This window comes from Bos javanicus, chromosome 1 (assembly GCF_032452875.1).
Source record: "Bos javanicus breed banteng chromosome 1, ARS-OSU_banteng_1.0, whole genome shotgun sequence".
Classification (NCBI taxonomy): domain Eukaryota; kingdom Metazoa; phylum Chordata; class Mammalia; order Artiodactyla; family Bovidae; genus Bos; species Bos javanicus.
Window position 1 is genome coordinate 84,173,577 of NC_083868.1, and position 15,545 is coordinate 84,189,121.

General features: G+C 41.3%; 1 protein-coding gene across 4 annotated transcripts in view; it reads left to right on the forward strand.

The window, feature by feature from the left end:
* The first annotated feature begins 6,824 nt into the window (after positions 1 to 6,824).
* The window catches only part of MCCC1 (methylcrotonyl-CoA carboxylase subunit 1), a 58,348-nt gene continuing 49,627 nt past the window's right edge, over positions 6,825 to 15,545 (forward strand). The window contains exons 1-4 of one of the 4 annotated variants that reach the window (XM_061414732.1): positions 6,825 to 7,027; positions 11,218 to 11,264; positions 11,898 to 12,034; positions 14,401 to 14,496. In XM_061414732.1, the coding sequence (XP_061270716.1) occupies positions 6,939 to 7,027; positions 11,218 to 11,264; positions 11,898 to 12,034; positions 14,401 to 14,496 (369 nt within the window). In that variant the 5' untranslated portion in view covers positions 6,825 to 6,938. Of the gene's footprint in view, positions 7,028 to 11,217; positions 11,265 to 11,897; positions 12,035 to 14,400; positions 14,497 to 15,545 lie in introns of those variants that run through there. The other 3 variants (XM_061414740.1, XM_061414747.1, XM_061414755.1) reach the window with 3 other exon arrangements.

Genomic DNA, 15,545 nt, shown 5'->3' on the forward strand with positions numbered 1-15,545 from the left:
CTTATGTCATTCATTTCTTATAATTCAGTTTTTGTGCTATTAAAAATTTTGCTTACAACCTTAGTGGAGGTTGTTGCTTCAATCAATAAGTTAAATCATCTTCCTAGCAATAATTTATTTTGTTCTAGTCTCCATTGCCACATTATTACTAGACATGAAAACCTATTTGAGAGAAACTGAATTTCTGAGAAGATAAACCATATTGAAGATACAAATTAAATTTCTCAACTCTCAGTCCAGACTACCTGACTGATTTACTGATTTATTTACCATTTCATTCATTCATCCAACCAACATTGATTAAGGACTTCCTAAATGCCAGACAGTCTGGAAGGGGCTGTGATAAATAAGAAAAGGTCTTGTATTAGTTATCTACAGCTATGTAACAAATTGCCCTGAAACTTAGCAGATTAAAACAGCAAACTTTTACTATCTCACACAGTCTCTGAGTGTCAGAAGTCTTGGAGCAGCTTAGGTGGGTGGTTCTGGCTCAGTGTCTGTCCACGTGGTAGTACACCTGTTGGCCAGAGCTGCAGTCATCTGAAAGTTCAAATGGAGCTGAAGTTCACTTCAAAGTTCACACCGTGTAGCATATCCATAGGCATGCTCACAACATAGCAGCTGGCTTTCCCCAGAGCAATGATGCAAGAGAGAGAGACTGACCACCTAGTCACAGAAGTGACATGCCATCACTTCTGCCATATTCTGTTGTCACACCAACTATCCCTAATATTAATACAATGTAGGAGTGAAGACCAGGAGAGGTAGAAATCAAGGGGGCTTTTCTTGGATGCTGTCTACCCCATGCCCACTGTCAAGGCAGAATTACTAGTTTACTTTGGGGAAGAAAACTCAGGTATAGAAATTCCAATACATACACCAAGAAAAGTTGTAACAGCAAAGAGTAACAGTAGCAGGGCTGTTTCCAGTCTGCTTCCAACTCTGCCCCAGATGGAGTACAGCCCCAGAAGAACAACCTCTCAAGCCCTGGAGCTGGTAGTCTGAACCAGCTGCTGCTCAGGTTGATTTGCCTTTCTACAAAGGTAGGTTGTTGGTCCATGCTCTGCTGCTGCTGCTAAGTCGCTTCAGTCATGTCCGACTCTGTGCGACCTTTTAGACAGCAGCTCGCCAGGCTCCGCCGCCCCTGGGATTCTCCATGCAAGAACACTGGAGTGGGTTGCCATTTCCTTCTCCAATACATGAAAGTGAAAAGTGAAAGTGAAGTCTCTCAGTCGTGTCCGACTCTTAGGGACCCCATGAACCACAGCCTACCAGGCTCCTCGGTCCATGGGAGTTTCCAGGCAAGAGTACTGGAGTGGGTTGCCATTGCCTTCTCTGTGGTCCATGCTCTATAAAATTCATTTATAGCTTTGCTTCAGGAATTTGTCAACTCCCCTGTGCTCTATTATAATGTAATCCAAAGCAATCTGGACAACACAGATATGCCACGGAATATCACACTGAACCCTACATTGATGATGTCATGCTAATTAGACAGGACAAGCTCAGAGCAATTATTATGCTGGAGGCCTTGGTTAAACACATGTGTTCCAGGAAGTATGAAGATTCAGGGACTGACTACTTCACTGAACAATTTAAAGACCCAGAGGATCAAGGACATACCAGAATGTCCCCTCCAAGATAAAATATAGATATTTTTCATCTTGCACCCTTTCCACAAAGAAGGAAGCACAGAGCCAGCTAGGCCTCTTTAGGTTCTGGTGGCAACATTCCACAGCTAGGAAAACTCCTCCGGTCCATTTACCAAGTGACACAGAAAGTGATCGGTTTTGAGTGGGGCCAGGGTAGGAACAGGCATGACAACAACTCCAGGCCACAATGAAATCAGCTCTGCTGCTTGAGCCTTACAATTAGAAAGACCTCATGGTGCCGGAGGTTTCTGCAGTGGGCAAGGGTACAATACGAAATTTTTGGCAAACTTGAGCGGGAGAATCATGACATGGTCCCCAGGCAACTGAAACAAGGCCAAGATCGTGCCATTTGCAACAGAAAAATACATCCCCTTGAAAAGCAGCTCTTGGCATGTTACTGAGTCCTGATAAGCTTGACCTTGGGACACCAAGCAATCATATATCCAGACCTGATCATTTTTTAGCTGGATTCTGGCAAATTCACTGAGCAATAAGCTGGATGGGCCTAGTAGTAATCAACTGTGGGATAGAAATGGACATCCAGGATCAAGCCCAAGTCGGTTTAGAGAGCAGGGTAAGTAAGAGAATCTCTTTGTTTTAGAGAATACACATTAAAATAATTAGGAGTAAAAAAAAGAGCATCGTGTCTGCAACTTGCAGATGGGTTTTTAAAATGTGAGTATATGAGTGTGTGTGTGTGTGTTTAGGTACATGGAGAGAAAAAGATACAGCAAACATTATAAAACATGAACACTTGGGATATAGAGGAGAAGGGTGCTATTCTTGCAGCTTTTCTGTAAGTTTGAAGTTACATCAAAACAAAATGTTTAAAACATTATGTGCTTAGGTACCAAATTCAGAATATGCAAAAGGGTACATAGTAAAAAGGTGTCACTATCCTATTGCTGTCCTGGAGTGAATAACTTTTCCTTCCCAGAGGCTATTGCCACATTCTGGCTTCCCAGGTGGCTCAGTGGTAAAGAATCCACCTGCCAATGCAGGGGATGCAGGTTTGATCCCTGGGTCAGGAAGATCCCCTAGAGAAGAAAATGGCAACCCACTCCGGTGTTCTTGCCTGGGAAATCCCACGGACAGAGGAGCCTGGTGGGCTTCAGTCCACGGGGTCACAAGAGTCAGACATGACATAGCAACTAAAACAACAACAAAAACAACAAATTGCTGCATACAGAGCACCTATTTTTTCTCCTAGTTTTACACAAGTGATAGAATAATAACCACAATTCTTCACATTGTTTTTTTCACTCATCGATCAATCTTAATATATGAGTATATATGGGCTGTCTCATAATAATCCATTAAATGTACATCTATACATTTATTTAACCAGTCTCTTTTAAGCAGTTCATTATTTCCAACAAAGAAACAGTAAGTTTCCTTAATCAGACATTATTTCAAATGTCAATATCTCAGGTGATTTCTAAGAAATAGCTTTGCTAGGTTTGTGAATTTTTAGTTTTGATAACTATTACCAAAGTACTCTGTATAATGGTTGTGCCAATTTTCATTCAATAATGATAACATTCTCATGCCCCTCACTAATTACAATGTGTAATTAAACTTTCTGATATTTGCTGATGTGATATGTGTATCATTATAGTTTTAATTTGTATTTCTTTGATTTGGAATAAAGTCAAATGTCTTTTATATTTATTTACATACTTATATTTCCTATTCTGTGTATGGATTTCCCCAGTGACTCAGATGGTAAAGAATCTGTCTGCAATGCAGGAGACCTAGGTTCAATCCTTGGGTTGAGAAGATCCCCATGGGGAAGGGAATGACAACCCACTCTAGTATTCTTGCCTGGAGAACCCTAAGGACAGAGGAGCCTGGCGGGCTACAGTCCATGCGGTCATAAAGAGTAGGACATGACTGAGTGACTAACCCATGCACATTCTATGAACTCCTCACATTCTTTTCTTTTTCCCTTTATACTTGTAGGTACCCCCCTTAGCTTTACTGAAGTATAACTGACAAATAAAATTGTGTATATTTAACATGTACAATTAGATGATTTGGTATATGTATACATTGTGAAATTATCACCACATTCAGGTGATGAGCATACTTAAGATCTACTCTCTCAATAAATTTCAAATATACAATATATTATGATTATAGTCACCAAGCTGTACATTAGATCCACAGAGTTTATTCATCTTTTCTTTTCACTGTTCATCCTTTAACTGAAAGTTTGTGCCCTTTGACCAGCATCTCCCCTTTTTTCCCTGTCCCTCAGCTTCTGGTAACCACCATTCTACTCTCTGTTTCTATGTTTGACGTTTTTTTTTTAATTCCAAATGTAAGTGAGATCATGCAGTATTTATCTGGTTCATATCACTTAACACAATGTCCTCTAGGTTCATCCATGCTGTTGCAAATGGCAGAATTTCTTTCTCGTGGTTGAGTTATATTTTATTGCCATGTGTGAGTATGTGTTTGAGTGTATAATCTTTATTCATTCGTCTAGTTGATAAAATAATTAGGTTCCATCTCTGGGCCATGGTGAATGATGCTGCAATAAAGGTGGTAGTGCAAATATATCCTCAAGATACTGATTTTGTTTCCTTCATATATATTTCCAGAAGTGAGATTGCTGAATAATATGGTGGTTCTATTTTTAAATTTCTGGGGAATCTGAGTACAGTTTCCATAATGACTGTCCAATTTACTTTCCCATCAACAGTGTACAAATGTTCCTTTTCTCCACATCTTCACTAACACTTGTTATCTTTTGTCTCTTTGATAATAGCCATCCTAATCGGTGATAACTCATTGTGGTTCTAATTTGTATTTCACTCATGATTCGTGATGTTGCGCACCATTTCATGTAGGTGTTAGGTATTTGTACGTCTTCTTTGGGGAAAATATCTGTTTGGGTCCTTTCACAATTTTTAATTGGATTATTTGTTTTTTGCTATTGAGTTGTTTAAGTTCTTTATATATTTTAGATATTAACCCCTGTCAGATGTATGCAAATATTTTTTCCTGTTCAGCAGGATGCCTCTTTATTTGTTGATTGTTTCTTTTGCTGATGAAGCTTTTAGCTTGATGTTTTCCCAACTTCATTTTTGCCTTTGTTGCCATTGATTTTGGTTTCATATCTAAAAAATCATTGCCAAGACTGTCAAGAAGCATTTTCCCTGTGTTTTCTTCTAGTAGTGTAAGGCGGGTCCAGTTTCGTTCTTTTGTATATACACATCCAGGTTTCCCAACAGTGTTTACTGAAGGGACTATCCTTTCCCCACTGGATGTAGTTGGTACCCTTGTCAAAGCTTAGTTGATCATATATTCTGGGCTCTCTGTTCTGTCCCCTTGGTCTCTTTGAAAAACTTCTTTGAAGTTTTTCTCTTGCATTATATATCTTTTTTCCTTATTGATTTGTAGGAGTTATTTGCATACTAAGGAAAGTATACCGCCATCTGTGATAAGTTATATAATTATTCCCAGTTTATTTATTTTTTTGGTATGTATGCTTTGCTGTGCAGGTTTTCAAAAAGATTATGTATTAAATAGTTGAATTTATCAATTCTTTCTCTGTTATAGTTTCTGAGTATTGTATTACACTTAGAAAAAAAAACCTTCCTTAAGATATCCTTTGGTATCTTCTAACACTTTTATCCTTTGTGTTAAACCTTTTATCCATTTGGAACTTATTTTGGTGTTAGATGTGAGGAGTGAGTAGAGGGTTTGCCACTTGTCCCAATACCACTCTTGAATTATTGAGTCTTAAAATCTACAATGACATTGCATTTTAAATGAGTCAGCGCCAAAGTATTGGAGTTTGAGCTTCAACATCAGTCCTTCCAACGAACACCCAGGACTGATGTCCTTTAGGATGGACTGGCTGGATCTCCTTGCAGTCCAAGGGACTCTCAAGAGTCTTTTCCAATACTACAGTCCAAAAGCATCAATTCTTTCGGGCTCAGCTTTCTTTATAGTCTAACTCTCACATCCATACATGACTACTGGAAAAACCACAGCCTTGACCAGATGGACCTTTGTTGACAAAGTAATGTCTCTGCTTTTTAGTATGCTGTCTAGGTTGGTCATAACTTTCCTTCCAAGGAGTAAGCGTCTTAAATTTCATGGCTGCAGTCACCATCTGCAGTGATTTCAGAGCCCTGAAAAATAAAGTCTGCCACTGTTTCCCCATCTATGCCATGAAGTGATGGGACCAGATGCCATGATCTTAGTTTTCTGAATGCTGAGCTTTAAGCCAATTTATTCACTCTCCTCTTTCACTTTCATCAAGAGGTTCTTTAGTTCTTCTTCACTTTCTGCCATGAGTGGTGTCATCTTCATATCTGAGGTTATTGATATTTCTCCCAGCAATCTTGATTCCAACTTGTGCTTCCTCCAGCCCAGCATTTCTCATGATGTACTCTGCATGTAAGTTAAATAAGCAAGGTGACAATACACAGCCTTGACATACTCCTTTTCCTATTTGGAACCAGTCTGTTGTTCCATGTCCAGTTCTAAGTGTTGCTTTCTGACCTGCATACAGGCTTGGATAGTAGTTTTAAAAATTCATTTATTTCTTTCTTTTAATCTTTACTAATGACTTAATTTTGCTCTGTATTTTTTTCTAACCCTTGAATAGGATGGCTTGCTTTCATTATAATCTTCCTATAATCGTGGATTTTAGCTATCTCAAATAAGCATCTATATGTAGTCTTTTCAGTACTTTTATTTTCTAGATATTCTTCATTTCGGTTCTGACTTCCTCTTTTCAACGACTAAAACACTTTTCTAAAAGTTCGGGTTGTTTTAAATTTTAGCTAATTATCTTATTTTAACCGTTCTCGAGACCACTAGAGAATTTTATCTTGCTCCCACTCCATTTGACTTTTTTCCCTGACTCTGCCTCGCCAGCTTCCGTGCGGTTTTAATAATAAAGGTCAGGAGGAGGGTTCCAGAACCAAGGAATGCCGAGGTCCAAGGGAAGGGACAGCAAGCCGGATTCCAGAGAAACTGAGGACGCAGCTAATCCCTCCACGAACTGGTGCAAAGGGCGGAGAAGCGGGGACCACACCCCCGCGGCGCGAGACCCGACTGGCCAATCGCCGCCCCCAAACCCTGCTCTGTTCTTTGATTGGTTTTGGTGGAGACGCCCCCACCACACCTCGGTCTGCCTACTGCTTGGCTTTGACTTGTACGGTGGCCGGCGGAGGACAAGAGGGCTGCGCAGCTGCGACAAGTTTATGTAGGGAGGGGGCCGCAGCTCGTAGCTTAAGGCGTTAGAGAGCGACGCGGCTGAGGGACATGTCGGCGGCCTCTTTGGTGTCGGTGCTGCTCGTGGCGGCGGAGAGGCACCGGTGGCAGCGAGTCCCGCGCTTGCTGCTGCCGCCGAGGTAACGGCGGGTGGAGGGGCGGTGGATCTTTGTCGCGCCCGGAAGTGAATGGACTCGTGCGCGCTGTGAGAGGCGCAGAGGAACCAAGGGTCGAGGGGGAGGAAGGACAGAAGAAAAATTCTAGCCCATCCCCGGAGGATTCCCTTCTTTTTCCCTTCCACACATCCACCCTTCAGCCTTCTGCCCATTTTGGAGGGGGTGGAGCTGGGCCTGCCATCTCCATGCTCCCCTCGCCACAGGGGCAAGAAAAACGCTTGTGCGGCTGCTAACCATTCACACTGGGCTTTCACTGCTTGCAGTCTGCGGCGAGCTTTGTTATAATCCCTCTTCTGGTGAAGTCCGAAGGAGCCAACGACTTGCCCTAGATTGCACTGCAGCTGTGTGTGTTAGTTGCTCAGTCGTGTCCGACTCTCAGTAAGAAATGGCGCCAAGATGCTAAGGGCTCTTGGAGTTCTTCCCCTTCCCTGAGATAAATCAAGTTAACAACAGCAAATTTATCGTCCAGAGGGCTGATAGGTTTTGTCAACAGCTTGGTACATATCAGATATGACTCACTCTACCTAACCTGACTGCTGATGAGTTTCAGGTTTTAAGCTTTGGCGCTTATGGTAAAGAACCCACCTGCCAATGCATGATCGCTGGTGGGGAATATCCCCTGGAGGAGGGCACTGGCAACCCACTCCAGTATTCTTGCCTGGAGAATCCCATGGACAGAGGAGCCTGGCAGGCTACAGGCCATCGGGTCTCAGAGTTGTACGCGACTGAAGCGGCTTAGCACGCACCCACGACAATAACTCTGGCAGTGAAGATACCCCCAGGTTTCCAGATAGCAGGCTTCTTTAACTTCCTTTGCCTTCTCTTCGCACCTCCTCTGCTTCCTCCTCGTTTATCATTCTGGAAAGATAGTATAGTTTAAGGGCACACACTCGATGCAGTCAGAGTTCGGGGGATTCAGTTTGTTCTTCACTGGGTGTGTGAGTAATCTTGGGCAAGTTACCTACTTCAGTGCATCAGTTTCTTTAGGAGGAGATGATGATACTATCCCTAGAAGAGACAACACTAGTATCTTGGACTATGTTTATTAAATGAATTAACATTAATGTGAAGAGGCTTAAATAGAATAAATAGAATTAGAACTATTTATTCTTAAATATAATCTGATGCATATGAATCAATCCATAGAAGTAGCCTTTGCAGACTCAATGATTTAAGTCTCAAGTTTTTTTGTTTTCTTTTATTGTCCCAAAGTTATTGTATATATGTAGATTTTCAGTTATTTAATTGTGTAGGACTAGCCCCAGAGTAAAATATGATGGTGAAAGCAATATTAGTGCTCTTCTCTTTCTCCTGATTTTTTCTTAAGTTTCCAGGGCTCTTCAGGATACTATACAGACTCATTTTCTCTTACTTCTCTCTACCTCTCAAATTTTTAGGTATTAGGTATCTATTCTCAAATAGTTGTCACCCTGGAAAATGTTAGAGTTGTTAATGGCATGCAGAACTAAAATCTTATAGGGTGTTTACATGTCTTTTTTTTTTTTTAAGAATTGGGATTTCATTCTAAGTGACAGAGGGAAACAACTGGAGGAGGAATTGAGCAGGGAGTGCCATGATCTGATTTATTTATTTGTTATTTGTAAAGATTTTATTTCAGTTTTTAAAAAATATTTATTTGGCTGGGCCAGGTCTTCGTTGCATCATGCAGAATCTTTTAGTTGGAGCATGCGGAATCTAGTTCCCTGACCAGGGATCAAACCCAGGCCTATATTGAGAGTGCCAAGGCTTAGCCACTGAACCACCAAGGAAGTCCTTCTTTACATATCTTTTTTTTTTTTTTTTTCAGTTGGAGGCTAATTTACAATATTGTGGTGGTTTTTGCCATACATTCACATGAATAAGCCATGGCTATACATTTACATATCTTTTTATGTTATGATTTTGTAGTAACTCAGAAAAGAAATCTAGTCTAGTGTAGAATTTTTTAAATGCGGATAAACTAGTGTAGAAATTCTTGAATCAGTGTACAATAATCTCATGAAGGCAACTTCTTAATGTTTTTTAAAGCATTTTAAATTGTAAATGGTGAAAAATGGAGTAGACCAGTCAGAATGTTGTTGGGATAGAAGATTATAGTTAAAGTGATGTGTGTGGGGTCTACACTGGAAAATGGCAGAAGAAGACTTTAGTTCAGCAATGTCCTTAAAACAGAATCAGAGTCTTAGCTGGATTTATCAAAAAATTGCAATTTTATAGACACTTGTCCCGGAGAAGGCAATGGCACCCCACTCCAGTACTCTTGCCTGGAAAATCCCATGGACAGAAGAGCCTGGTAGGCTGCAGTCCATGGGGTCGCTAGGGTCAGACACGACTAAGCGACTTCCCTTTCACTTTTCTCTTTCCTGCATTGGAGAAGGAAATGGCAACCCACTCCAGTGTTCTTGCCTGGAGAATCCCAGGGACGGGGGAGCCTGGTGGGCTGCCGTCTATGGGGTCGCACAGAGTCGGACTCACTGTAATGACTTAGCAGCAGACACTTGTCCAGGACAGGCCTTGAATCTTATCAGTAAACCTATCTGAAGACTGTGATAGGAAGAGACTTGGATCCTGTCCTCACCACTGAAGCTCAAGAAAGCTGTCAGGTGATTGGAAAGATGTGGGAAGGCATTAACCTCCTGAGAAATGGTCTTGTGGAACTCAAGTGCCGAAGCTATGGATCTTCCCAGGAGCCCTTTGTGGATGTCAGCTTTTGACTGAGTGTGCATTAGAGGGCAATGAGTGTCTGGTCCTCCACTCTAACAATCTAGCCTCCTGCATCTCTGCTCCAGTGAAAGGCTAGTCCTGTTCAATTACATTTCTATATATACTATTGATACATGTATATGTTACACATGTGAGTTATGCAGTATCTATAATCAGTTCAGTTCAGTTACTCAGTTGTGTCTGACTCTTTGTGACCCCATGGACTGCAGCACGCCAGGCTTCCTTGTCCATCACCAACTCCCAGAGCCTACTCAAACTCATGTCCATCGAGTTGGTGATGCCATCCAGCCATCTCATCCTCTGTCGTCTCCTTCTCCTCCTGCGCCCAATCCCTCCCAGCATCAGGGTCTTTTCCAGTGAGTCAACTCTTCGCATGAGGTGGCCAAGGTATTGGAGTTTCAGCTTCAGCATCAGTCCTTCCAGTGAACACCCAGGACTGATTTCCTTTAGGATGGACTCGTTGGATTTCCTTGCAGTCCAAGGGTATTCTTTTTAACTGACACCTAATAGGCATTGTATGAATCTGGCCTGCTTTCTATCAGTTCTTGGTTGGTTTCAATGTTAAGTTACTGTATCAATAGGTATGGTAGAACTTAAAGTTGTTAGACATTACAACTGGTTAAGATACAAATTATTAGGCTCCCTGCTTCTCCATTTCTTATATATATAAAAATTGTTTCTTGAGAGAGTGAAAAAATCTTAGATGTTAATTACCATTGTTGGTGGCTCTGCAAAGCTCAACCCCTCCTACAAAATCTTTTTCCTTAGTATTTTTTTTTTTAGTGGGGAGTAATGAAAAAAAGATTGAGAAACACTGATGTAGTGACTTGCTTGGTGTCACCAGCACTCTTTCTACTGCCTTTGCTCAGCTCGTTCCCTTTATTTCTCTGGGCTTAGCTGTGCAAACCTGTCTTACCAGAGGAGTGAATTAGATCAGTATTTTTCCAACTGTAGTTTGATCAATGTTTTATTTAATAAAATGGAATAGAACAGGAACTACTGAAACATAGGGAAATTTTTCTTTCTTGAAACTTCTGTGTTTGTATTGGATTGTAAAGTTGAACATAGTTTTTACTTTGGGTTCTAGTGAAAAGAGTTCGGGAAAAAAGCTGAACTGGATGATCTTGAAGTACTTTAGCTTTCTAATTGTCTCTAACTCCAGGCTCTCTTGCCAGACTCAGGAGTGAGCAGAGCAGCTTAGGTGGTCTGGTCAAGGACATGGAGTGCCAGGGAAATCAGTCAGAATTGTAATTTTTGATTTCTATATTTGTTTTCTTCCTACAAAGAAAATCTTATTAAATCATTAAATTTAACTAAGGTCTTATCTGGACTTGATTTCAAGTTTTAAAAAATTGAGATTCTTCTGAAAAAACAATGACAGATCTTATATATCCTGTTTAATTGTAATTCCATTTGGATTCATTTTATAGGGGATGGGCTTGGAAGCAAAGAACAAGGAAGTATGCAACAACCACAGGTACTGACAGTGTCTTCTGTTTGGCTTTGTTTCAGATTGTGAAGAAAAGGAAAGGTTTAATTATTTAATGTGTGCATAATAGATTATTTTTATATACTTAACTCACACCACTGTGTACAGAGGGATAGAGGCAATGGAGCAGAGTGACGAAGAGCTTCACTCATTGTGGAGTGAAGCTAACCTTGGTTCAAATCCTGGAGCTACCATTTCTTTTAGCTGAATTGTTAGCCCAAGTTTGTGTGCCCCACAGACAGTGAGGCCAAATAAACCAAAACATTGAAGTTTGGAGCAGAGAAAGGTTTATTGCAGGGCTCATGCCTCAAAAAGCCCTGAGTTCCCCAGAAGGGTTTCAGCACAACATCTTTAGAAGTCAGGTGAGGGAGATGGGGCTCAGGATATGTGATGAGCTTGTGCACAAGTCTCTGATTGGCTGATGGTGAGGAAACAGGGTGATGTCACAGGGTGATGTCACATTATCAGTCCTTAGGCTCTAGGAGACCTGGGGTTATGTACTCATGGTCACCAAGTAGTTAACCAGTCCCCCACCTATACTGAGGGACAACTATATTTTGCATTCTCATTCCTTAATTCCCCAGTAATATTTGTATATGGTTTTCATGGTATTTTAAACAGGACAAAACATTTCCAAGGTCCTCATTGCAAACAGAGGAGAAATTGCCTGCAGGGTGATACGGACAGCCAAAAAAATGGGTGTACAGTCTGTGGCTGTTTATAGTGAGGCCGACAGGAATTCCATGCATGTTGACATGGTACGTTTTTAAAAACCAGAAGTCAAATTTTGTAAGTGACTGTTACTTGTTTATTGTGTCAGTATTTTACTTCTTGGTTGACAGTTTATATTTGCTAGTGTTAACAGTGTCTAAGTAGGTAAGTTCAACCTGCTCAGTGATAATTTATCTTGGTAACCAAACATAACACCAGTGGGATTAACTATGTGCTTAGTGGTGCAGTTGACTGGTAGGCAAGGTCCTGTTTCATCAAGGGTTGGTTCAGAGAGTGCGGCTGACCCACAGATCCCACTGTCAGTGGCGCACGTCCAGATCCTCGATTTCCCAGAAGGACTGAGGTCAGCCTTTGCAACTGCCACTTACTGGCCAAGGGATCTTGGGCAACTCACTTAATGTTTCTGAGCCTTGACTTAACTGTAAATTATAACTGAAAGGACCTTACTCCCCTGAGGTTTGTAATTGTTATTAGTTGTTAACACCAGACAGAACCCAACCATGGATAAACTTAGGTACTGGCCTTCTTTCTGGCTGCAGCAAGACTCCAAAGACTGCCAGAAATTCCTGGTGACCTGCTTCACCTGGGTTTTCCACACTGCACAGCAGGCCCATGCAGTTCTCTGGCCACTTTCCCCTCAGATTCTATCTGGAACCCATTTTGTTCCATTCTAGCCTCTGAGTCTTCCTCTACCACCTGTTGTCACCTGATCCCAATTCACAGAGGACGTAGGACTGAGCTTCCTGCCGCAGAACCCACTCACTGCATCTGCATCTATCCTCTTCCCATCCAAGGCCAGTTGTCTTCCTGTGCTATGGAATCCTTCTGTCTCCTGCCAAGAATCTTCCAATTTCTCCTTTTCTCACTGTGCATTCTCACTTTAGATTGTATCATCAACTCCTTTGGTAAAAACTTCCCAAAGTGAGTTTCTAGCCCAGCCTTCCTTTTGAATGTGATCCATGTCTGTCCAGCTCCCCCTGGATGGGCACCAAACCAGTATGTCTGAAATTGAACTCATCACCTTTCATCTCTTCTGAAGCTGCTTTTCTTACAGACTTCCTTAACCCAGTAGATCGCAGTACCATTGCTTATAAAGATAATAATGCCAGAGATTCAGGGGTTGTTTGAGTATCTCCCATCCTCATCCCCAGTCTACATCATCCCCCCCTCCCCCATCCAGACAATCCCCAGTTGTTGTTAATTCTGCTTCTCAAACATTTCTTTGCACTTCTGTCTGCCCTCTACCACCTGCGCCTTAAGTCAGAACCACTGTCATCTTCCCCTGGTCAGATGCTGTAGCCTTGTACGTGGTTTGCCTGCTTCTACTCTTGACCCCCTCCCACAATATTTTCTACACTCCAGCCAGATTGATAGCTTGAAAAGCAGATTTCCATGTTACTCCTATGCAAGATGGATACTATTCAGTGCTGCTTAATGTGGTTAGAAATTAATTTGCTGATAGAAATATATATTAATGACACCATTTCAAAGGGTGATTAACCAGGAGTGATTAAAATGTCATGTCTTTCACCCAGCCCTGCAAACACTCCTCTAGATCTCCGCCCAGAGATACACTCATACATGTGCCCCCGAAGTCATGTACAAGATGTTGCTGGCACCCATTTGCCATTATGGCTTGAATGTCTGTTAAGAAGTACCTGATTAAATGAACTAAGTTACCTCCCTACTGTGGAACTTTATGCAATTGTTTCAAAAAAATGAAGTAGACATGTGTACTAGCAAGGAAAGATGTACTGTTAATGAAAAAAGGAATTGCAGACAGTGACTCTAGAGTTTAACCCTATTTATGTAAAAGCAAAAACTAAAACTGTTGTATGGTTATATAAATATGTTCAAATAAATAGGAATGTGGAAATGGAAAGATATGTCCCAAATTGATCACAGAGGTAACTTCTGCTCTGCTTCAAGAGATGCTATGATTATGTGACAGTTTTAAGCGACAGTATAAAATAGTTCACAAATGTATAGAAGGAGTATTATCATACTGTAATAATGATAAAACTTCAGGAAACTTTGTAATTTTATTTCTTGCTGTATACATCTGTTGTATATTTTGTCTGTTTTCAAACTGCGTTTTTGGCATTAACTACATTTAAGGTTACTCTTGTTGCTAATAATAATGCTGTGACTAATGCCTCTTCCTTCCTAACCCAGAGCACTTTAATTTCACTCTGTGTGTTTTATTCATAAAAAGTCAAGTTTTGGGTATCTCATGCAAAAGATTCCAAACTGGCTAATTTTGGTAACATAGACATGAGCTGCTGCTGCTTTCTCAGTTCTTGCGTTGTCCTTAGGCAGCCAGCAGTTCTGTACAGTGTACGCATGGCTCCTAGCTGTGTGGTCTGTTAAGCCTGTAATATTCCTTCCACAGGCAGATGAAGCCTATCTCATCGGCCCCGCTCCCTCTCAGCAGAGCTACCTTTCTATGGAAAAAATCATTCAAGTGGCCAAGATCTCTGCCGCACAGGTAATAGAGTCATGAAGAAATCTTCATTGCAAGAGGAATAAGTTTTGTACAGTTTACACAAAGTTATTTATTATTTATAGAACTTGTTCTCTCTTTTTAACTATTCCTCAGGTTTTTACATTTGATTATGGGTTGTTCACTTCATGGGAAATAGATGGGAAAACAGTGGAAACAGTGTCAGACTTTATTTTTGGGGGCTCCAAAATCACTGCAGATGGTGATTGCAGCCATGAAATTAAAAGGCTCTTACTCCTTGGAAGGAAGGTTATGACCAACCTAGATAGCATATTCAAAAGCAGAGACATTACTTTGCCAACAAAGGTCCATCTAGTCAAGGCTATGGTTTTTCCAGTGGTCACGTATGGATGTGAGAGTTGGACTGTGAAGAAAGCTGAGCGCTGAAGAATTGATGCTTTTGAACTGTGGTGTTGGAGAAGACTCTTGAGAGTCCCTTGGACTGCAAGGAGATCCAACCAGTCCATTCTAAAGGAGATAAGTCCTGGGTGTTCATTGGAAGAGCTGATACTGAAGCTGAAACTCCAAAACTTTGGCCATCTCATGCGAAGAGTTGACTCATTGGAAAAGACCCTGATGCTGGGAGGGATTGGGGGCCCGAGAGGAAGGGGATGACAGAGGATGAGATGGCTGGATGGCATCACTGACTCGATAGACATGAGTTTGAGTGAACTCTGGGAGTTGGTGATGGACACGGAGGCCTGGCATGCTGCAATTCATGGGGTTGCAAAGAGTCGGACATGACTGAGCGACTGAACTGAAATGAATGGGGTTGTTATTGTAAACAAGACGTGTCCCTTCTCACTCATCAGCCACTCTACCTTCTTACTGAATCCTGTGCTTTAGATCTTTAGATGTAAAAGCTTTAGATCTTCGGGGAAACAGGTAAAGGGAGGTTTTAATTACATATTTAAGAGGGAGATCCTCTGTCTTCCAAGAAATCCTCTATCTTCTGAGACAGGTCCTAGGAACATCAGATTCTTAGGGAGATTTCTCCCTAAGAAAGAATTAGATGTTGGTCTAAATTATAAGGA